Raw genomic sequence first — 24719 nt, 5'->3', positions numbered from 1 at the left:
AATTTTACCGAAACAGACAGATCACTCCTAATAAAAATTGACAATTCCTATAAATTTATCATTGAGTGCAAAAGAAAAACTGATGCCATCACATGGAAGAAGAAAGAAGAGGCCTGGAAAAGAGTTGAATTTGATTTTAATTCCTCTACATCAGGACCTGTAAGTCTCTACCTCATCTAATTCTTTGAAAGCATCATTACGTTCATTAACAATGTAAGGTCTTCTTTGAACTCCAATATATCCTCATCTTCGTCATTCAACAAATGGAAAACTTCTTTAATCAAACAATTATAGTAATTAACCCTTTACTTGCAAAAAGTATTTCTCAAATTATCACAAAAAAACATAAATAACCTAATTTCGCATGCGCGACCACATAACCACAGAATATCGGAACTGATATTCTGTGACATAACTGTCAGCTTAAATAAAAAACTATCACTTTCTAGCGACTGTTACGGTCACTGAGACTTCAGCTACCAGTTGATGGTAACATGATAACGAAAAACAGTTTGACTAGGAGCTAAGACAAAACCATTAGTCAAATGAAGTTAGCTGGCGATTGATAAACCGGCCCTAAGTGATACGACCCCCATGGTTGCCGACTGCGGAAAAATAATGACATTTGAAATTTGCTAATAAATAAATAACCTTTCCGAGTTCCTTCTGCATTTTCCTTCTTGGTAAATGAGAAAGTGATTTCCAGAATATGGCCGAAAAGAGATTTCCAGTCGTCCTATATGAAGTTGGGGCTCCAGAATGAAGAATCAGCTATGAGGAAATATGTCCCAAAAATGAAAATGCAGAAGGAAAGAAGAAAGAAACATAGGTTACTTATTCATTAGCAAATGTCAAATTGTCAAATGTCATTATTTTACCGCAGTTGGCAACCATGGGGGTCGCATCACTTAATAATGTCAATTCTATCTAAAATAATGACGTTTTTCAGTTTTTTTTTGGTACTTATCCTTTTCCAATAAATATTTATGTTGGGTTACCTGACAAGGGTGGAATAATTAGGAACTCGAAGTTAGGCGAAGACATATATCTCTATTATTGCTGGTCAATCGGTGGAATTCATTATTTGATAATTTTGTTTCTTTTGTTATTGTTTGTCGTCGATTTTTCTCTAAAATAGAAACAACAGCCAATGTTGTTTTCTCAAAAACATATAAAAAATTTGTTGGGACAGTAGCCAGGTGGGTTGACGTGAGTGGTTTGCTTCCCTCACTCAATCAACCGCTGTGTGAACCGGCGGTTCGATTCGTAAGGCCGGACGATCGATTTTCTCTTCATATCGTCCAACCCATGTTAGAAAACACACGTTAAAGGTAAGGCCTCCTTAGTCCTTAGCTCGTTCAAGTTGTTGGTAGGGGGCAACAGCTGGTTAACAGACAGACAGATTTAAAAGCTCTCGATTCATTAGACCTGGTTAATTGAAAATAAAATTGACACGTCGTTCACCTTTTTCATATTTTTCCCTGAAGTTACATATGGAGGGTGAACAGTTTTCAAACTGACATCCAGAATATCAATGGAATTGTGAAAATCCCTTCAAAGAATGAATTCATGTGAAACTGAAAAAACTTCAAACTTATTTGAGAAACCTCAATTTTTATTTGGTTTGATTCCAAAAAAAGTTTTTTTAACTTCATTTTTTGTATCTAAACAATGAAGGTATAATTTGTCAGACGTCGTATTGATAAATTTGTGTTTTTTTACAAACGTATTTTTATTTCACATGAAATACTCCTGAAAAAAACTTTTCTTAAACCAACATTATTAGTCAAATATTGGAAAAGTATGAATTACATAAACTTATGTAAATTTTCCCACTGCAGTCCTCTTCAACTTCGTAAGCTAGGTTAGGTTAGTTTTTACGTAGTTTGGAATAATTGACAGCCTCAAGCCTACTTTTTTCTTCAATATTATAGGCTGGGTTAGGTTATATGTTAGGTTGATCCTTGATATTAGAATGTTGTTTGCATAGACTTATGTAAATTTCCCCATTGTAGTCCTCTTCAACTTCGTAAGCTAGATTAGGTTATAGGATAGGTTAGTATTTAAGTAGTTTTTAGAAATTGACTGTTCCAAGCCTACTTTTTTCTTAAATAGTACAGGCTAGTTTAGATTATATGTTAGGTTAGTCCTTGATAATAAAATATTGCATAGACTCATGTAAATTTCCCCTCTGCAGTCGTTTTAAACTCCGTAAGCTAAGCTAGGTTAGGTTATAGCTTTGCTTAGTTTTTTTACTATCTAATTTTTAAAAATTCACAGTCTAAATTCTCTTTTTTCCTTTGATTTCATTCTTCATTGTCTAGGTTAGTTTATATGTAAGGTTAGTTTTCAATAACAAATTATTCAAAAATTGACGGTCTCAAATCTGTAGAAAGTATGATAGAAAATAGTTTAGGAAAAATTCAGTCCGTCAAAAATCTACACAATCAAAAATTTACGAATTTGGGCAGCCTTTAATATTTGTACGCAATTGAGATACAACCACAAGAACATTTTATGAGGTTTGGTATAGTGCATATTAACAAAGGAAGAAATAATTCAATTTCAAATTGTTAGGAAATGTCTAATAAATTGCTAGAAAAATAAATAAATCTTGAACAGTCAATATATTCTTTTGGAATACCAGAGTTCTCTAGTAATATGGTGGATATCAAATTATAATTAGACGTTTATATTTCAGTGTTATCAAAAAGTTCATCATTTCCACTTGAACATATTTGTTAATTTCCACACCAACATTAGTAGTCTAGAAGTTTCATGTTAACTGAATGAATGAAAATGAAATATGACTGCAAAAGCATAGAACATGTCAAAGTTTCATATTTCAGATTTTATTGCGTTTGCTTTGAGCTTTATCGCTTTCTTGGAAGCGAAGAGGATATTTCAACTAGTGTGTTCCCATTTTGTTACACGATAAAAAAATACCTGAAAATTGTGGAAATCCCGAGTTACTGGGCTTTGACCGGCTGATGACTTCGTCCACAAAGGAAACAACATAGTGCGGTAACATATTTTTTCTCTGCTTGAGCGGAAGTTAGACCACAGGGTTGAATTTGGAAGCTATAGAAAGCATTCATCTTTGCTCAAATGTTACAAAATTTGATTCAATTAAACTTGAACTGAAGAACACACTTAATCTCATCAAATTTTTGATTCTCATGCGACAGTTGCAAATTACTTCACCTTCCCAAAAACATACTGGAAGATTCAAATTCGTGAATTTTCACAGAATATGTTTGAAATTCACTCTGATTTCTAGAAAAGAAACTGTTAAGCTGTGGCTTTCCAAACAGAAAACTTCATGAAAAGGGGGAAGACATCTTTCTTATAAAAATGCCTCAGTCTCTATTCAGCAATTAAAAAACAATTCTGGTGCAGAAAGAAAAAATCAACTCAAACCTAACCCACTCTTATTAAAAAATCATCTGATGCCACGGACGAAGGTAAACCAAGCCTATGAATTTTCTTGGACCTTCAAAGGTCTTTGATACGCTGCTTCAAACTCCAGAAGACCTCCGACATTGACATTTGGCGTCACGAATATGAAGAAATTGGCATACCTAAACTTACTCTACGAAAAAATTCAGTTCACCATAGAAATAGAGAAAAACAACGAGTTACCTTTTCAAGTTAGAAGAAAATCCATCAAAGAAATTAGGCTCACAGGGTCACTCAGTCAGTCAGTCGCTGCGTAAGTCAGTCAGTGAGTAGGTCACTCAGTGAGTAGATCAGTCAGTGAGTCAGTCGGTGAGACAGTCAGCCAGTCACTCGGCGAATCAGTCAATCAGTCATTCGGTGAATATGTCAATCAGTCACTCGGTGAGTCAGTCAGTCAGTGATTCACTTGGTGAGTCAGTGGGTCGGTTGATGAGTCAGTATGTGAGTCAGTCGGTGAATTAGTCTGTGAGCCCGTCGGCAAATCAGTCTGTGAGTTAGTTAGTGAGTCACTTACTGAGTCTGTCAGTTTGGTGAGTCAGTCAGTTCGTGAGTCACTCAATCAGTCAGTCAGTGACCCAATCAGTGAGTCAGTCGGTGAGTCAGTCAGTCAGTTGGTGAGTTGGTCGCTGAGTCAGTTGGTTTGCAAGTCAGTGAGCCAGTTTGTGAGTCCGTCGTCGGGTCAGTCGGGTCAATCAATGACTCAGTTGGTGATTCACTCTGTGAGTTAGTCAATTTGTCGGTGAGACAGTCTTTGAGTTACTTAGTGAGTAAGTCAGTGTGAGTCATTCAGTCAGTCAGTGAGTTGGTAAGTCAGCCAGTTGACAGTCAGTGAGTCACTTGGAGAGTCAGTCAGTGGGCCAGTCAGTTAGTGGGTCAGTGGGCCAGTCAGTTTTATGATGAGTCAGTCGGTTAGTCAGTCAATCAGTCTTCCAGTGAGTCAGTCAGTTTGTCAGTGTCAGTCGATGAGTCAGTGAGTTAGCCGATCATTCAGTCGGTGGGTCAATTAATTCGTCAGTTAGTAAGTCGATCAGTGAGTCAGTTGATGAGTCAGCCGGTGTGTCAGTTTGTGAGTCCGTCGGTGAGTCAGTTGGTGAGTAAGGCGGTGAGTCAGTCAATCAGTCGGTCAATCAGTCAGTGTGTGAGTCAGTTTATGGTTCAGTTAGTCAGTGCTTCAGTCAGTCAGTGGATCAGTCAGTGAGTCAGTTCGTGAGTCTGGTGGTCAGTCGGTCGATGAGTCAGTCTGTGAGTCACTCGGCGAGTCGGTCAGTCACTTGGTTAGTCAGTCAGTATGTCAGTCGGTGAGTCAGTAACAGAAATATGTTAAAACTATTAACTTCGTATAAAGTTCTACCGTTTTTTTGATTGTGACTTGAATGATAAACTCAGTGTTGCCAACGTCTGATAAGTAAAACTAGCAAAGCATGATCTCCAGACGATATAAATGAATTTGTTTAATGACGTATTATCGTAATGACGCATTATTGACCCATATCTAATTTCAGCGTTAGGTATAACGCTTTTGAGAATAATTTTTGAAAAATATTCCACTTTCTATCGCTTTCAGAACTCCTACACACACTGTACACAACTTGTGAAAGAAACGCTTCTCGTTTTCTTCATGCATATCGTTAACTGTATCGCATAGCAGATGTTTCCTTTGTGTATCCATCAAGAGGTTAAAGCGGCTGAATCTCTGGGGATTTCCAAGATTTTTTAGGTATTTCTCGGACCATCGTCGGTCGTTGAAACGAAATGAGATCGCTTACGTGAGGTCCAGTTTATATTCGTTTCGAAGCTACAAACATCTCGGCTTCTCAGAAACGGCTGAATGCTGTGAAAATATATTGGTGATGGAATTCCAAAACCGCAGATATTTCGACTTTGGTCGAGGGTAATGAATATTTTTTATCGAGAAAAAATTTTTGAGTGATTTCTCATTACCAGTATCTAGGAGCGGGGTTGTATTGTATGTTTGCTTGAATTTCACGGTGGTTCATATTACTTTCGAGCAATTTTACTAGTTCGGACTTCCTATGTCTAATATGATTCTGATACGATTCGAAATTTATGAAAGAACAAATAAAATTAGAATTAATAGCTAAACTATCGAGTATATTAGGCAATAAAACGTGAAATAAGAATACAATAAAACAAATGAAATAATCAAGATTCAAAATGAAAATGACTACCGACTAAAAAGAAATGAAGAAGAATAAAAAATGAAAATAAGCAAAAAATGAAACCGCAAGAAATTATTAAAAAAACAAATCAAGGTACTTTGTTAGTATCCACAATCTTCTTTATTTTGTGAACTCCTTAATGGCGTCAAAGTTGTTTTTGAAGCAGTACACTGTGTGTTCAAATTTTTCATTTTCAATTTTCTCAAAAAATATTTATTCATTCATCAATATAACACACTTGTGCCAGCTTTTTTCCAATCGTAGTAGCAGTTCTTATATATATATGCACTTTTTGGTCAAAATTCAGCAATTTTGGAAGGGGCTTTGCTGCCACACTCTTCATGCTCAAAATTCCTGAAAAAATTGCATATTTATTATGTCAACTAGTACTGATAAAGCATTGTCTGGTAGATTTTCGAAAATATTCAAGGAGATGTCGTCAATTCCTGAAGTGTGTTTATTTTTTATCTCCCTAAAGATTCCTTTCAATTCTGAGAGGTTTGTGTCACATAGAATTAAATTATCTCCTATATCACACCTGGTGAATTTGTCATTTTGTTATATCTTTCAAGATAATTTGAGATTGGGCAAAGCAAAACCTTGACTTTTGATCAAGCTTGACGTACTTTTTTTGCTCTTGGCTCTCCTGGGCTTTTCCATTAGGACGATTGGACTTTGGTTTCAATGTCATAACCATATACCCATGATTCGTCACTAGTTAATATGAACCTTTTAAGCAAATCTAGAAAGCCGTTGACGTCATTTGAACATTCATCTTGCCACTGTGGACTTTTTTGTTGACCTATGAAAGAAGTAATCATGAAATGAATTGTTTTGTTTCCACGTATATAATCGTCATATTTCAACCAATTCATAAACATACTAAACAAACATGGCAGAGACTTATGTGGAATGTAATCATATTCTTTAGGTATTCATTTTCATTTCAGTATTTCAAATTAGTTTACAAAGTGTTTTCCAGTATATTTAATAACCATGCATTTGCAACAGTTGTTATCTGAATAAATAACTCATTTTCGTAAGTGGCAGAAAAAAATTCCTTAATTTGTGATTGTCCAAATGAAATGATTTCCCCAACAAAATTTACTATGAGCCACATTCAAAGCAGTGACCACTCGGTATTATAGTTTTCTGCAAAAGTCTAAGCATATTTTCATATGCATTGCCGCTGCAGGAAATGACCTTTCATTACTAAAGTTGATCAACTTAATTATGTACATCTACGCCTCTTTTTCCGTCGGAGGGGCCCCAAAGGCAAGGTTCGATAATAAGTCATTCTGAATAATAGGGATTCCCAAGTTCTGTATTCAGTCATTACCATCAAGGAAACGCATGTTTGTATTGTTGTGGTGCACATTGGTCGATTTAAATTTTTCTCGGAAATTCCTGAACAAATCCATCTGAATAAATATTTTGGAATAGTCACTTAAGCAGATAACGAGCAAATAATGTTTATGCGATTGTTCTGTTGAGGTTTATTTTTATTGGGCTGTGTAAAAAAGATTCAAGAAAATATGACAGTTAATTTTATCAACAGCGAATTTCAGAAAGTTATGATCATTCACTAGAAATTCGAAAAGTTTTTAATGTTACAAACAATTATATGTTATTGATATGAAATAAAATTATTTAACATCATCTTGTAAAATTTATAGTAGGACAATAATTTCACTGAACTGGTTATAGCTTTCCTTCTTCAAGTTTTCATTTCAATTTCAAAAATGTTCAAGTTGCCAAATTACGCCATCTCGTGCACGTAAGCCAAACTTTTTGATTCGACCACGTAGAAAGAAGTCTGTAAGATGTGGTTTGTACATAAGATAATTTACCTCCTTAGTGGAGCTATTGGCCAAAAGATGGCGAGATAATTACGAAAACAAAAATTCTTGATAAAAATGAAGGCAACTTGAACATTTTTGAAATTGAAATGAAAACTTGGAGATCCAGGGAGAGCTATAACCAGTTCAGTGAAATTATTGTCCTACAATGAATTATATGTTATTGGTGTGAAATAAAATTGTTCAACATCATCTTATAAAATTTATAGTAGGACAATAATTTAACCGAACTGGTTATAGCTCTCCCTCTGGATCTCCAAGTTTTCGTTTCAATTTCAAAAGTGTTCAAGTTGCCTTCCTTTTTATCGAGAATTATTGTTTTCGTAATTATTTCGCCATCTTTTGACCAATAGCTCCACTAAGGAAGTAAATTATCTTATGTACAAACCACATCTTACAGACTTTTTTCTACATGGTCGAATCAAAAAGTTTGGCTTACGTACACGAGATGGCGCAACTTTGAAAAATAAAATGAATTTCTTATATAAAATTCTTCCGTTATTATAATGAAAAACTTTGATGAAAATTCGTTTCTCTGCGGTAGACAATAGTTTGAGGATTCTCCACAACAAATTTTGAGGCACTATGAACATTTTCATATTGAAAAAACATTTTCGATTGAAGAAAGAACGTTAACGCATTTGGTTATTTAGTTGAAAACGCAAAATATCACTTTTAGATACTGTACAAAGATAGATCTCGAAGTGCGGATTCCAAAACTGCAATGGATTTCATTTAATTTCGAAAATAATCAAATTTTTTATTCTTTAGAATAATTGTTGAGTTGAATAAGGAATTTTTTGTTGCGCCATCTATTGGTTAATAGCCCCAACAAACATTCACAACTTGTCTTTTTCCACAAACCATAAGTTACAGGTTTCTTTCAATAAGTTGAAAGAAAAAATTCAGCTTCTCATCACTAGATGATGCTGTCAACTAACATTTATTTCTATTTGGGAGAAGTTAATTTCCGTCGAAATATACAGAGAAAAATCTCTTGACGCAGAATCCAAAAAACTCCAATCGATTCCTTCTTGACTTCTATGAGTTTGAGATTTTTCAGTTTTTCTGAAATGAAAATTTCCAAACGGAATCGTAATATCTACTAGATATTGATTTCAGAATACTTCACCACAAATGTAGGACCTCTTAGATTTCCATTTCTGTTAAATGTCAGTAGGTATATATGTGGGTGAGTATGAACATATTCTCTGATGTGTGTATTTCTATTTATAATGTTGATAATAATTTTTTTATATTCTCAAAGTATATTCAATCTACTTTTTTTTTCAGTTTCAGTTCTGATTTAGTGTTTTTCTTGTTGCTCTGTTCGTACCTAGTTATGTTATAGTTTTGAAATATTGTTTTTTATTTCCAACTACAAACATGTTTGTTTCTTGGGAAAATAAATCATTATTATTATAATTACAATGTTACAAAAAAAAATCATTTGGGTATTCAAGGAATTCAGAATTCCTTATCCATCAGCAGAATATGTTACAGCTTGGAATGAACGATTCCACTATTACTATGCTCCTTTTTGCACTACTAAAACATTACCGTAATTTGACTCGAAATATCTCCACCAACCTTACACAAATATACTTGAAAACCATATTTCCAAAGGGAATGCAACTTCTCAACATACCAACTGAAATAAAAACTCCAGCCACCGAACTTCAACATATTTATTTTTGTGCCAAACAAACTGCACAGGACCTTTCATTGAACAAAATCAGTTCTAAGTTCTCATCATGTTAACGTCAAACTCCTGGCCGGTCCTCTTCAACCAATCTGTTACTACTTGAGCGTACTGCGCCATTTCTTCAGTGAACCATCCTGCAGAAAAATTAGGCACCATTACGAAAATTCCCGCTAATACTAACAAAGGCCACAATATGGAGAATACGAACTGGACTAGTTTGGTTACCACCACCCAGGCTCCCACGAAGCACAGGAATCCCAGGATCGCCATCTGCGCATCAGAAGTGAAGAATACTTGAGAAATGGTCTTGGAGAGTCCTTCCATGTCTTGATGTGATGGATAATGGGAATGTTTCGACTGGGATTTTGAGGTTTCGAGTGAATGACACTGTGACTGTCACTGTCATCTCGAACTTTGAGGGACTTGTACAGAGCGGATGATTAAAGCAAAAATAGATTCTACTGAGATTAGAATTTCACTTTTGAGGGATAATTATTACAATTAATCAGCCAAAAGAATTTGTGATGCACTGTTTGGAACCTTTGGTGTAGTAATGAATATTACTAGAGTTTTTTCCCAACACCAAATCGTTATTTTTAACACCTCGACACGTGTTTCGATCACCAAGTGATCATCTTCAAGAGGAAAGCCAAGAGAAGTGTTGAAGAAGGAAAACAGAAATAAATCAGAGAAAACTCTTACAAAAGAATGTATGGCACCCCATAAATTAGAAACAATTATTTAATGTATCAAAAGTATTTGAAAAACACTTCGTGAGATTATCAATAAACGCCACACGTATTTCGCCATACAATGGCTTCTTCGGGCGTGTCTTTACTAAATAAATTCTACATATTCAATGTTTTATATATCAAATTTTACTATCTGGACAGTAAATTACCAGAATTCTTAAAACTATTGATTCCTGAACATTCTTGAAGATTGAGTTTAAAACTTTCAAACTTCTAAATGTGACACGTCGTATTCATGATTGAACTCATGTCCTTCTGCTAAAAGGTGGTTTCTATTTACAAAACTACTTCTATGGTCTTTGATTCTTTAGGAAAATGTTCTCCCTGTTTGGCCAATATACAGTTTTGTGTAAAAGGCACAAGTCAGCTTATATAGGATGCAAAAGAAGGCATTGAGAGTGCTGGCTAATATTGGATACAGGGAGCACTGTCAAGAATATTTCAGAAAACTCAGAATTAGGCCATTGCCAACTTTATTTCCTTCTTACAGTTTGATTGAAATCCATAAGAAACCATCCTTGGCGAAACAATGTCATATCCACGAACATAACACACGAAACGCTCACCACATTAGAATAAATTGATTTCGTCTTCACTTATCGCAAAAAAATTCCATAGATTAATCTCTCTACAATATTTTGCCCCACGATTTCAAAGAACTCAGTCTCTCACAAGAGAAAATTGAAAAATTATTTGCTGATGCATTGCTTCTATTCTGTCGATGACTTCAGGACACGTTTTTGTGTTATTTGCTTGTAAATTTTACCTTGAAAATTTTAAATGTGAAGCCAAACATGACTTGCTACAAACATATTGTATTATGTAACGTAGTCGAATAAATATTACTATTATTACACTCCTGATCTATCCGATATATCTATCCAATTAAATAATGGACAGCAAATACGTTTTCTGTTCAAAAAAATAAGGTGAATTTTTATTTTTCTCAAAAAATTTGAAGCAAATTCTTTGATTCATTCAAAACACTTCTAACTTTTATGCCTCTCTTTGTTTCTTGAAAATTACCACAATGAAACTCGAAATTTCGACTTTAATCTTGAAATTACAACTTTATTAGCGAAATCTCAACTTTAAACTTGGAATAATGAGATAAAAGTAGATATTTTGAGAGAAATGGTTTGTATAGCAGAGAAATTATGCTCTCCAAAAACAGTTTCATATGACATTTCTCGAAGATCGGTTCTAGGACCACTCCTTTTACTAGTTTATATTAATTTATTAGCTTTTTGAACTTATTCAGGAACAATGAAACAGGGATATTTTTCAGGAAAGATCAATTTTTCGGGAAAAACTTTTAGCCTTCCTACATCTGCAGTTCAAATACAGAAAGAAAGAGTGAAGTATGTGTGAATCAACATCCTTGGAGAGTAGTTATTTCACCCACTCATTAACATCTGTTTGTGATCCCAATTTTTCCAAAGAGAATTTTCAATAATGTTTACATTTTTTTACGCACAGAAGAATGAACAAAAAAGCCAAAAAACGTATTTTATAAACCTGTGAGGTAATAAATGAAATGCTGGAAAAAACCTTTTAATACAATCGAAAAACCTCAATTCAGATATCAGACTGAAAAACTGCTCACACTAGCCACTTGCATTGTTTATATTTATGCGTCGAACTGTAAAAAAATTGTGAAAACATGTTTCCTCATCTCTGGTGGCTTCCCTCACGTTTGAACACAACTGTCCTATGTAATGTTACATAATGTACAGTACTCCACCAACAGTCTTGCCTCAAAACTCCATCAGCCTATTTGAGTCCGTCAAAACTTCATTGGAGTGTTCGGAATCTTCAGGAACTGTATACCGGCTACCAATCAAACATCCCTTGATTTTACAACCGCTTTCGATCTCCGCTCCATCACAAACTATACAATTTTCTAGGGCGACCCTAAAATAAATAAGACGATTGAATTTTCATGAAAAACTATTTCCCAAACTGAGTAAGCTGAATTGATTTTTCAGTAACAGTTGGACTGGAAAGTTTTCTTTATGAAATTTGGTTTAATTTTCTGGATTTTTGGTTTAATTGCCTGGATTCACCACTGAAAATGTGAAATTTTTGGCAATATTCCCCTTTGTCTGCAATTACTATTGCATTTCCAGAACCTTCCTGTAAATAAAATTACTTACTTTTCATTAATTATCACGTTATTCATGACGATGCTGTTGAAAACTCTGCTAAAACTGTTCACTTCCGTATTCGATCCTATAATACTATTTTTGAAAGAAGTTTTCTCGTTTAACTTGGCCCCTTCCCAGATAATACATCGATCATCGACTTGGTTTGAATTAATAACAGCTTTGGGAGACTTCAAAATGAGTTCACGGTCGTTCGTTATTTTGCTCCATTTATCTATAATCTATAAACAAAAATTCAACAATAAAGAAATAAACCATTATAGGATGATTTTATTTATACATATTATTTCGATAGATTTCATAAAGCCATAATTCACTGGTCAATATATAGTTATATATAATAGTTAGCCGTTAATACTTTTTTACAAATTGATATTAAATAACAAAATTATAATTTCGTCAACATTAATATACTCACTTTGCTGTTAGCCGACCAATACGCAGGCAAAGTATTCACCCTCACTCCGTAAGCCTCCTTTGGAACCAAATAGGCGTAACAGCGTATCACGTCGCCATGATAAGCCGGCTTCATATCCCCAAAATGATCATTAACAGAAGAAGCTTCTAGAATAGCCAGATTCAATCCGTCTTTTTCAGCGTAAGAAAAAATACTCTCAGTATCTTTGGTATTGACTATAGAGCCCTTGGTATCCACTGATTCTGGAGGTTTGGACAGCTGCTTTCGGACGATGTGAGGCAAGAGTTCACCTTTTATCGACGTGAAACTATTCTCGCTTTTTAGGTATTTTATGATCCAGTTTTTCAGGACGTATACGTGAGAATCAACAAGGTTGCTGTTTAATTTAATATTCGTGTGCTTCTTCACGAGGCTATTGGGTAGGGAAAACTGACCTTCAAAGTCACTGGCAGAGGCTAGGAAGATCAACCGGCTAGTTTGTTCATCGATAACGATCAAATCTCTTTCTGAAACATATGAAGTTCAGTGATGAAACTATCAAACTGGAAAGTATTGATAAAATTGCGATTACTTTTGAAAGTGACCTAATGAAAGTTTCTGAGTGGCTAGCAATTCATTAATTGATATTTTTACACAGATTAAGAGAGTATTTACCACAAAAATATTTGAGAATGATCTATGACAGTATGTATTTGAAAATACAGTATTCATATATAGTGTGAGGAACAGTAGTCAATTCTATTGAAAAATATGAGGAATACTTTAGATTGGAAGCTATTATTTCAATGAGGATGAATAAATACATCCGTTAAAATCAATATCAAACATACCTCACTGATTTTTATTCCAAATTCTAGAATCCATAACTTTAATACAAGATAAATGAATGATTCTGATTCACCGTAGAACAAGTCCAATTTTTGTTAAAAAAACTCTTTCTTCAATTATAGTTTTATAGAAGTTTCAAGAACAAAATCAAGACCACTATAAGTTAGTGTAAGTTTGGTCGTAGTATCCACAAATGGAAAATCAACCCTTTGCGACGTAGTGATTGTTCATTCTTATTTATCCTTGTATAAACATGACTTTTATGGAATTATATGAACAATAATAAGTAATGAATCAACATTCTTTCTACAGGAAGCTGGACTGGTCATTGGTTGATTCACAAGTCCTCCTTATTGTTGAATTACACTTCACTTTGCTTTCAGCAATTTCTACTGACTCAGTTGTTGCTAAGACTTCAAGATAATACCTTTGTCTTCGCAGTCAACCATACACCACTAGAGATGTAGCACACGAATCATTTAGAACCAGAAGCCTATATTCTTGTATTAGCCTCTATTCTATTTTAAATTTGAATACCCTTACCTGGTTTATGTTTTGATTTTGGTCCTGGTACAACAACTGGCTCCTTGCTGTGGGGATGTAAGAATAGAGAGGCCACCGATGCATTATGTGCTCGAAAAGCATCCAACACTCCCCTAAAGTTAGTGTCAGTTATAAAATCACAAGATACTACCAAGACGTCAGATTTGAGTTTATCGTGGAGCAATCTGAGACTATCTGCCGTTCCCAAATCTTCGTTATCGCTCACGGTTACATACTCTATTCGAATTTCCAAGCCGGTTTTATCCAAACCTTTTTCAATATCCGATTTTTGATTTTCGAGGACCACCAAAATGACATCTGAAATGAAACGAATCTTTCCTAGTCCAGGCTATAATTCTCATTTTGAAGCAAAATTACCAGAAAACCCTGTTGTCTGTAACTGGAATAAAGGATACCAAACCAAAGGTTTAGGTCCCACAGGAATGAGGCATTTAGGTTTCCCATTTGTGATCTCTGACATTCTAGACCCTTTTCCGGCAGCCAAGACCACTGCTTGGAATTCTACTTGAAAAGTCATTAGGAATATAATGTACCCGTCTAACGAATGCAAAAAATTATCTGAAAAAAGTCAAAACTTAAACATTTACCAATATGTCAAGTTTGAGGTTATACAAAATATATATGATATATATATGACAAAATGCGAGTGAAAATGACATATGGCGAGTGAAAATCACAGAATGGTAAAATGCATATTTACATACATAACCACTACGGGATGCACAGAAACGTATGAGTGATCTGTGGCACAGATACTCCTGTGGTTATGTAAATTTTCAATATCGGAGCCATGGATATTATAATATATTGTTCTTTATCTATATCAAAAGGATTATAAATTTCAGTTTCAACAACTCTGGCTAAAAAATATGCATTAACTCCAGGTTCGCATATTTGATTGGGAGACGGAGATATCATTACGCTTTTTTTGCCAGTAAAATATAACAAACGTCTCCCGCAGGCTACTGATGGAATATACTAATTCTTATGGTACTGATTTCACAAGAAGAACTATATTTGTGTCAGTTTTAAACTATTTTGAAACCATGGGTAATTTGCTGCGTGACCAAATAGAATTGAATAACTCCCTGTCATTGAATATATTTTCAAATGTGGTTACTAGTACATAAGCTCAGCTTATTTCATTCATACAAACTCAGGTACAGATTGCTAGGTAAACGCGTACATAAAATTTAAGTAGTCCAAATTGTAAATATAAATCATCGAATATATAAATTTACTAAAAGACAAATCCGAAGAAGCCATTATATGGCTAAACACTTGTTGCGTTTGTGTAAAACTGTTTAGTGAAAATTTCACAATAAAGTGTTTCTTGAGTACACCAAGTTTAGGTTGGCAACGTGAACTGTCATTATAGCACAACCAGAACCTGACTAACCCAAATGTGAATTGGCCCACCCCAGGTCCTCTTAAGTGTGGCCACATTTGGCTTTAACAACAACTTTCGTTACCAACTGGCCGGATAGCCTTGGTTGCTGAGGCCATTGATTCAAAAAGAAGAAGAGGAACCTGACTAAAAGCAGTAAACAGTAAACAAAATATAGTAAATAACGTTGTATCGAGTCGAGGGAAAGAATTTTCAATTCAACAAACGAATATGGGTCGCAGGAAATCAAAAGGAAGCCAGCCCCAAGGAAAAAAGCCATTGAACCATTGGACACTCAATTCAACTGTCCCTTTTGTAATCACGAAAAATCTTGTGAAGTTAAAATGTAAGTAGAATTGTTAAACAAATTTCCAATGTGGTATAATGCTTGATGCTCATTCTATGTGATGTTCAGGTTTGTTGATTTGTACTTGAACAAAATATTTTTTTCAGGGATAAAGGTCGGAACACAGCCCGAATTACCTGCAGAGTCTGCCTGGAGGATTTTCAGACAACCGTCAATTTTCTGTCGGAACCTGTCGATGTTTATAATGACTGGATAGATGCATGCGAAAGTGCAAACTAGTTATCAAGATTCCTTTTTAGTTCTAAGACTCTAGTTTGACTCTAGTTTTAACCGTACGTTATGTCGCAACTTGTTCAACAATTCAACTTCTCAAGACTTTGAACTGCTGCACTATCCACCTTCTTGACACTAACAATTTATGTTATCACCTTTAGTAAATACTTAGATTGATTGTATCCTTTATTTTTAGGTATATGGATTGAAGTCGCAATGTATATCTCTATTATTTTATGTACAAAATATAGTTTATAGTTGGAATTCTTTTTTTTCTGAAAATATATTTGAATAAAGTATTTCAATGGAGGAAAGTCCTCAAACTCCTTTTTTGAATGTTCTGCAGAGTTTTCATTGTTAGTATACAATTACAGGAGAGACAAAAAAGTTAACAAGGAATTGGTATTCAGAGGTAACAATGTTTCAAGAACATTTAGGAACTTGGTATTCCAAATCACAGATGGCGCAATAAGACTTCGTCAACGATTTTCTTTCCTAGATTTGAATGGGTATTTCCAACTTATCTAGATATCAAATTATCATTAAACAACAAATGGGGAAAACTTCCAAATATAAGGCAAGCACACTCTGGTTACAATTTTTGTTGTTTAAATCTACTACAAACATTAAAGCCAATTTTCATATGCCACTTTCTTATTTTCATTCTATGCTAGAGCGAAAATCAGAAGTTTTTACGCCAATGAAATAAAAAAATTCAAATCTAGTGAGATTTTACTGTTTCCAATTCTGATTAAAATGCAACATGGACCATCATACTGATAGTGGGATAACCGTTTTGGTGAAAACTACGTGTATTATACAGGCAGTTTTCACGAGAGGTACTCCTTTTACATTACAATTTTTTGTCAGACATCAAAATCGAGTGAAAACAATGGTGGTATGTCACTAACATTTGATGTGAACCTGGCAACTCTGTCAAACATAGTGCGTTCCACTAAGCGCAAGTGTGCTTCAAAATTTACAGTGTAAAAGGTGATAGAAAATCATGTAAATACATACTAAGAATTCACGATTATAATTTTGTAAAGTTTCACTCTCCATCTGAACTAGATGAAGTAGTTTCTGGAGAACTATTGCAAGGCATCTACCAATCTCCAATTGTCGTATAAGACATTTAAATTACATTCAAACTCAATTTGTTTAATAATTTATACGTATTTTTCAATATAAATAAAGCTAGCTTCACTAGCAACAAGAAAAATGAAACATTTTCATGTAAATGAAATATACAACAATCTCCCAGAAGAATTGAAGGTTATAAATAAATTGTCTTCATTTAAACAAAAAAGGAATTTTAACAAAAAAGTAGATCGAAGTATCGAAACTTCTTGCAACTGGCGATTTTACGACTTTAGGAGACTGTAAAAACGTCCTGGCTTCGGTTAAATAGCCGAATCGCTCTCAAAAAACTCGAATAAAACTCACGCAAACCGCAGCAATCTGCACGGCGAACGACATCCCGAAAGGAAAATCAAAAATGAACACACCCATCAAACTCATTTCTACGTACCGCCGGCTTTTATTGAGAAAAAACCGCGGCCTGAATTCCCGAAAACCTGCCACGCGATTAGCCTGGTCAAAATAAGACATTTCGATTTACAATGATTCGCATAGAGCTCGGTTTCATATATACTAGTGAATTTATTGCGAATCACAAGTATTTTTCATTTCCTTTGAAGGCCTGAAGCAAGCCATGGTGAGAAAGAAGGGCAACTTTGTTGAAAGTCCTATGTTTAGAAAGTGAGGTTGATATAAATATGAAATTGAACATAACTTACTATAAACCTATAAAAAGGTTAGGTTGAAACTACGATTTGAGTTCAAACTATGGATGACAAGTGGTATGTTTTATAAGTTTCGATCATTTAGAATTTTTGGATTAACCATAGAACTTACAGTTTGTGTACAGAATAAAGTACAGTTGCAAACAATAGAGTGAGCTCTTGAACGATTACCCGCGACAGGTCTAATACATTCTTTCAAGGTGGAATCAGACAACCATTGTTGAGAAAAAGTTTGTTTTCGAGACTTTTTGTATTTTCTTTGGACTTGTCCCGTTTACGTCAATTTCAACTGCGGTAGCTCTTTCCTCGAGCTATTATCAGATGAACTATTTTTACTTCCACTGTAATTTGTTCCATATAATCTATAATGCTCGAGACTTTTAGTTTCAAAATATTGGAGGTTATATGAATAGAAATATTAAAAAATCTTCTTCTTCTCCTTTATCACGTAATGGTCTCAGCTACTAAGTCTAAAACGTATGACTGTGCTTTCAATTGTTAGCTGTCAGCTTCGAGTACTGTCCACTGCCTCTTCTTCGTCCATATTTTGTTCAATATTGGTTATTTTTAAGAAATTCCGCTACTTTATGATCGATTCGCTACGCCGCTACCGTCGAGAAACTTCCGCTATGATAGCGGAATTCCGTTACGGTTGACAACACTGGGATGGAACAGTAGCACAGAATTTGGAATTACATCCGATATTCCGTGACAGTAGTTGAAGATGATTTCTAATGAATATTACTGGCCACAACCTGTGACATGGCAAAGATTAATGTAGGCACATTTTATTCATGTAGAAATATTGCAGCAGGTGGTTTGTTAACTTTTCAGTGCTCAATAGTGGAAAAACTCATATTTTCACATTTTTACGTTTTGTGGTGGAAGAAACTACAAATTTCTTGTTTTTTTATTATGTATGAGAAATACTAACCAATACAACTGACTGTAGTGTGCAAGTTCACTATCACAAATATTCTGAATTAGATCAGGTAAACAAATTACTACCGATGAAGGTAAGGTAAATAAATGCCTAAAATTTCTAATATGTTGTTACGAAAAAGTTATGAAAGTTTTATTACTCAAGTTCCTTGAGGTTCTGAAATATTAATATTGAATTGATGTGTGGGACTAAGCATGAATTTAAAATATTCAAATAGTTTATCCCAGTGTTTTGGTGTATTTTCCAAAAGTTAGGTGTTATGATTGATGATTTTGTTGAAATATTCGACAAACTTCTGTCAGGCGAGAAAGAAGTCATTATGAATGTAGTAGAAGTTCCAAGAATGCCTCGAATATTCATCCAATTGTTCATAAACCTTCGAGAACCATTTAAAAATTTAGCAATTTAGCTTGTTAAATTCTATTTAGAACCATGGTTGCCAGAATGGTAATTTGCAGTTTCAATGCAAATTTTTGCACGCTTACCACTATTTTTCACCTAATTTATTTGGACTAAAACGACATATGCCCAAAAGCGCCGCTTGCACCTTCAGTTCAACTCCGAGCCGCGACCCGAAAACAACTCCCACACAGAGCCGTACTTAGAGTTGGTAAAACTTCACGAGAAAACTTCGAACGAACTTTCGACCACCGTTTTCGAAAAGTCTGTCAATTTTTCCCGGATTTTCGAAATGGGCGTTAACGCAGCAATCTTCGGGGGTGTCTTTATGGTAGTTTTGGGAGCCGCGGTCGCCTTGCAGTGCTACCAGTGTGGGATGTACAACGACGGAGTTGGGTCCATAACTCCTTGTCTGAATAAAACTCACATGAAGTTGATCGACTGCCCGAAGCCGGAGCACAACTACTGCATTGTAAGTTTTTCGGGGTTCCTCGGGGTTCGGTACTAGGGCCCTTTTGTTTTGTTTGTATATAGAAAAACAAATGCATAAGTATTATTTGAATATTATTGATCATAAGTTATTTCTTGTGGAGCAAATAAAAGTTTGGTAAATTTTCGTTTTGAGGGCAGCCGGCGATTTCGAAAAAAATTTTGAGTATACCTGCGTATTTTGATGCGTAGATTACGAATCCAAAAGATGAAAATGGCGTTCTCTCTAATTTACATAGTTACGGCCCTTCAAAATTCAGAAAAGGGCAACTTTTCAGCCTTCTTTTTCACAAAATAAACTATTTAAAAGCACAAGCATTTATTCACTAGGTCACCTTTACACCATATTCCTCCTTCTTTGACACTTTTCACTTCAATAATCAACATTTTTCCAATAAAAATGGTAACAAATGTACGGAGCTGCTTTTTGGTTACATATCTATATTTTACGATTTCAAGGTTAATGACATAGTTGGTATGACTGATGCTGTTAATATTCCTAAGGTAATTCAAATGTTTTTTGCTTCACTTGTGTATTTAGAAAGTAAATTAGTTTTTAGTGGTGTATCAAGATAAGATGGATTTAAGAAGTAAACAGCAGCTTATTCCGCAAAATAATCCTAGTGAGTATGAGTTAGTTATACGTAAATTTTGAAATTATAATTTTTTAATCAATTTTATAGGTGATGCGTTATGGTAGATGCAAAATGTGGTTGGACATCAAAGTGAATGGCCAAACTGTATTATTGAGGTTTTATCGACAAAAACATTCAAATATGTCGAAAGAGTTAAAATTTGCTCGTTTTTCTTTCTAAACGGGAACAGAGAACCGATGCTTTTATATAATTTTTTAGTCAGGATCACGTCAAACTAAAAATTCAAATCTACGAATTTGAAATAGTTAACGGCGGCAAAAACCAACCGCTTTTTTCTGAAATGTCACTAGTAACTAACCTAGAAATAGAAGAATTTTACCAGAAAAAGCATTCGTTTTTAAATTAAGTTTTTTGTAAGAAAAATGTCGATTATTGAAGTGAAAAGTGTAAAAGAAGAGGGAATAAGGTGTAAAGGTGACCTAGTGAATAAATGCTTGTGTTTTTAAATAGTTTATTTTGTGAAAAAGAAGGCTGAAAAGCTGCCCTTTTCTGAACTTTCATTTGAAGGGCCGTAACTTTGTAAATAAGGGAGGGCGCCGTTTTTCTCTTTCGGATTCGTAATCCACGCATCAAAATACGTAAGTACACTCAAAAATTTTTTTAAAAATCACCAGGTGCCCTCAAAACGAAAATTTACCAAGAGTTTTTCAACGACTTTTTTGGAAACTTTCAACTTCTAAATCTGAAAAAAAAAGAAATTATAATGGAGACCAATTGTTTTCTTGCCACTGTTTCGAATTTGATTAAATTTCTCTTCAGGGCTCTGTGACAATGGATTTTTATAAACATACCTCCTACAAAACTTATACGATTATTTTCGTTTCAATTTTACTAGAATTCAAATTACTCATTATTTCTAGTAAAACTGAAACGATAATAATCGTATAAGTTTTGCGGGAGGTTTGTTAATGAAAATTTATTGTTACAGTGCCCTGAAGAAGAATTTAATAAACTTCGAAACGTCGCAAGAAATAAATTGTTTCTTCAACACGCTTGTATTAGCTTCACCTGTATGTACGTATGTATGTATGTTTGTTTCTTTGCAACTCTCAAGCTCGGGATCTGTGTTTGATAGAATATGATAGAATTATCGACATTAGTGCTTGATCTATTCGCTGGCAGATGGCGCTGTATGTAACCTCCTTGATATATCGACATTATTGCTTGATCTATTAGCAGGCAGATGGCGCTGTATGTAACCTCCTTGATATAATTCGAAGTCACTTCACATGTATGTTTTTATTTGAAAAAAGTATTTTTTTTATTAACACGTGCGCGTGCTGCCTTATTTGTAACCCTTCTTTGCGCGTCTGCTGCCTTGGGCTTGGTAGGTGATTTTCAGACTCCCTCTCCGGAAGCGGAAAATATCAATGGTCATTTTTCTAAATAATATACGGCTGATTGATCCCGAAGTTGAGATATCCCCTTTAGATATCCCTTCTTCCCTCTCTCAGCTATATTGGTTTGAGCAGGAGATGACCGTTTGGCGGGAGTTGGTCGTTTTTCGTTTGATTAGAGGTTTCCATATGTTACGTATCTCTACGATAGCTTGACTAAATGCGTTGTTGGACAATATATAAGCGGCTTCTTTGAATTTTCTCCTAAATCAGTGCTGTTCCTCTTTGTGGATGATTTCAGCTTGAGCCCACTTGATATTATGTTGATGAGCCCAAACATGCTCTTCTTGTGCTCAGCAATGCGAACTTTCAATGGCCTCTTAGTTTCACAGATGTATGATTCTCCGCAGTCGCAGGGTATCCGGTAAATTCAATTCTTGGAATCGCAGTCCGCAATTGGTGGCCTGGTTTTCGTGAGGCTGCTACGGACAGTGTTCCCAGATCTGAAGCAGGTCCTGATGTTATACTTGGACCCAATCCTTCGTATCCTTTCCAATAATCCTCTGATGTAGGGAAGTACAAGTACTGGTTGTGGAGGCTTCTCTTCTTTGCGGAGCTCTTGCTGTCTTCTATCTAAAGCCTGTTCTACCATTGTTATATTCTCCAGGGATCCTGGGTCAATAAGACACACTAGTTTTCATGATGTTTAATGATTAAATCAGGACACAACTTTATACATCAAGACTGTCGAGCGGAATGGCCTCTCAATCCAAAGATGTACTCTCAAAAAACATAGAACACAAAATACATGATACAGCATACAACAACCATCACTCTGGAGTAACCATTTCGTTGAAGGTCGTTTTTGCTGATACCTAGTTCCCTTTCGAGACCTTCCTTTGTATTACAGAGCCCGAAGGCACGGTCTAGTAGAGTCTTGATGATTCCTCTCTTAGTCGATTGATGGTGGTTGGATTTCTGGTTCAGATACTGGCCTGAAGCACATCAACACTTACCTGAAGCACATCAACAACGTAAGGCCTTCCACACAGCTCACAGCCTGGCCTGGCTCACACTGTCATCAGCAGTGTCTGTACTGGACATCTTGGAAAACAATTTTAAACAATATACTATAACGCACGCAAACGACTGACTGATTACAACCCTGTGCTGGTACCGAACTCGTACCAAGAAGACGAATTCACCAATGAACGCTGCCCTTTCCATCTGACACTGGGCGATCACGTGAACATCACGCTTCGGTTTTGTTTTGTTTTACTCTATCTTGGATTTGAATAGACTTTAGTTAACTTTAATGTAGAACTTTATGCAGGTGTAGAAAGGCCAGTAGTTTACTCCGATGGGTTCAATATATTTTTTGCAAAGAAATGTGTATTCTTTTCAGTCATTTTGCCTATCAAAACAGGAGCTAAGAATTTTATAGGTACTTGTTTTGATGATTCACCAAAATCCACATTCAATAACTTTATGAACTTCTCTATTATTAGGTTGTTTAAAAATTTTTGTGCGTTTTATAGGTCTACTTTGAACTGTAGTATCTCAGTGAATACTCATTCAATTCAATCGATGTAAACGCCACTTTCACCAACGTAACACAAGCCGATTAATTTCGTCAGCATAAAAACTGGTGCTCGGGATTCGATGAAGTCGATTAGGGCAGTTTTGATTGCTCCTACTGGTGCTTGAAAAGATGATAGTCGGTTGGTGACAGGTCTGGGGAGTATGGTGGGTGAAGCAGAACTTCGACGCCCAATTCGTTTGATGCTCAGAGGGTGATTTGTGAAACGTGCAGACGAGCGTTGCCGTGGAGCAGGATCGGATCTCTTCTATTGACCAGTGGCGGCTGGTCAACAGCCGGCACTGGTCAGCTGTCAAAAATGAAAAGTCTATAAGGACCATTCAGCAATTGATGGTACTTGAAAAATTCTCGACAACAAAAGAATTCCACACAGTTTTGATGATGAATCAGAATGTTGCGATTACAATAGATACCCGCCCCGACAAGACGTCAATCAATTTCAACGCCGATAGATGGCAAAGTAATCGTTTAAATGAAATGAGAAATCCGCACGCTCTACAAAGCACTCTCGCTGAAAAGATATCAAATTAGCGGCGACACCTACTTATCTCCTCGAATTCTTTAATCAGGAGGGAAATGAGCCTCAAACCACAATATTTTCTTTATGGAAAAGCCGGGATTTCTCGGGGGAAATCCCTCTGAATTGCCCCGGTTATGCTACTAAATATTGCACTGATCGTAAATTGTGTCTGCTTGGATGGAGGAGTCAAATTGTTGATCTCCATTAGGAAGTGGCAAGAGGATCTATTATTTACATAACATTCGAGATATGTAGAGTATAAAACACCCGGTAGGGGATGAATCTTCGCGTGAAGATAAAACTTACTGCTTTCCTTCGAAAGTTTGAGCGTTTTATTCTTGTGAAAATTGGAAAATATAGACGAGTATGTGATTTTTCAACAATGGAATCACTCGATTCCTCTTCCCATTTGGTAATTTTCAAAGAAATACATTGCTCTCATTCCAGTGGCGAATTAAGCATTTTGCCGCCCTAGGCCCCGTCTAATACGCCGCCCTTTTTGAACAACAAAATTATATACAGGGATATACATTCAGAGAGGTGATTCCTCATCGAAAAAAAGATAGGATCTTTCATATAAAGAAACTTCATTGGAGCATCCCTTGTTAAGATACAGTCCCTTGAAGGGGGTACATAAAACATGAAAGATCCTATCTTTTTTTCGATGAGGAATCACCTCTCCGAATGTTTCACACTTATTCAGTTACACCCTGTATAGACGTGGCGAAAAGACTTGAACGGATAAAAAAATTCGTTTTTCTCACAAGCCTGGAGGTTGGATCACAACTCAGTCTTTTATATGTCCCTGGATCGAGTTTGGCGACAGTTTTGTTAGCAATTGCTAGTTCATAAATTATAATTTTTTTGGCCAGTATCATTCTGTGTCTAATGAGATACACTATTCTATATCCTATCGACAAGAGAGAGAGAGAGAGAGATATAGAGAGTTTGCCAAACAATTAGATCCCGTGCTAGAAATATCCGGCATGAATTTTTCGAAGAATTTCCATCAATTACTTGGCGGCAGTGAATAATGGTCTATTATGATAGATTGTGCTAATCGCATACCTGAA

The 24719-nt window shown here is 35.4% G+C and overlaps 3 protein-coding genes across 3 annotated transcripts in view; 2 read left to right on the top strand and 1 right to left on the bottom strand.

Moving 5' to 3' along the window:
• Positions 1-11496: 11496 nt before the first annotated feature.
• On the bottom strand, positions 11497-14553 carry eIF2Bgamma (eukaryotic translation initiation factor 2B subunit gamma). The gene is made up of 5 exons (XM_023173409.2): positions 14288-14553; positions 13910-14227; positions 12539-13044; positions 12112-12341; positions 11497-11869 (listed from the first exon to the last, which is right to left on the bottom strand). Exons 1-5 carry the CDS (start codon positions 14445-14447, stop codon positions 11713-11715), a joined length of 1371 nt encoding a protein of 456 aa, XP_023029177.2. The 5' UTR covers positions 14448-14553; the 3' UTR covers positions 11497-11712.
• A 952-nt stretch (positions 14554-15505) lies between these two features.
• Positions 15506-16161, top strand: LOC111517238 (transcription elongation factor 1 homolog; the record flags this gene model as incomplete). The annotated part of the gene is made up of 2 exons (XM_023173316.2): positions 15506-15663; positions 15771-16161. Coding segments are annotated over 2 exons (291 nt in total), but the record flags the coding sequence as incomplete, so codon positions are not given.
• A 3037-nt stretch (positions 16162-19198) lies between these two features.
• Positions 19199-24719, top strand: part of LOC141482374 (uncharacterized) — a 139190-nt gene continuing 133669 nt past the window's right edge. The window contains exon 1 of the mRNA XM_074175493.1: positions 19199-19516. Coding sequence (XP_074031594.1) covers positions 19337-19516 — 180 coding nt within the window. The 5' untranslated portion in view covers positions 19199-19336. The remainder of the gene's footprint in view (positions 19517-24719) is intronic.

The sequence above is a fragment of the Leptinotarsa decemlineata genome, unplaced genomic scaffold (assembly GCF_025532065.1).
Source record: "Leptinotarsa decemlineata unplaced genomic scaffold, Ldec_3_MD MMD2_tig00001064_RagTag_RagTag, whole genome shotgun sequence".
NCBI lineage: Eukaryota > Metazoa > Arthropoda > Insecta > Coleoptera > Chrysomelidae > Leptinotarsa > Leptinotarsa decemlineata.
This window is presented reverse-complemented; position numbering and strand designations above follow the sequence as displayed.

Excerpts from the sequence above, each read along its gene's own strand:
- eIF2Bgamma (XM_023173409.2), bottom strand. The coding sequence starts at position 14,447 with ATGACTTTTCAAGTAGAATTCCAAGCAGTGGTCTTGGCTGCCGGAAAA. Across the intron at positions 13,045-13,909 it reads AAAATCAAAACATAAACCAG|AAAGAGATTTGATCGTTATC; the intron begins GTAAGGGTATTC and ends CATATGTTTCAG. Across the intron at positions 12,342-12,538 it reads ATTGGTCGGCTAACAGCAAA|ATTATAGATAAATGGAGCAA; the intron begins GTGAGTATATTA and ends TTTTGTTTATAG.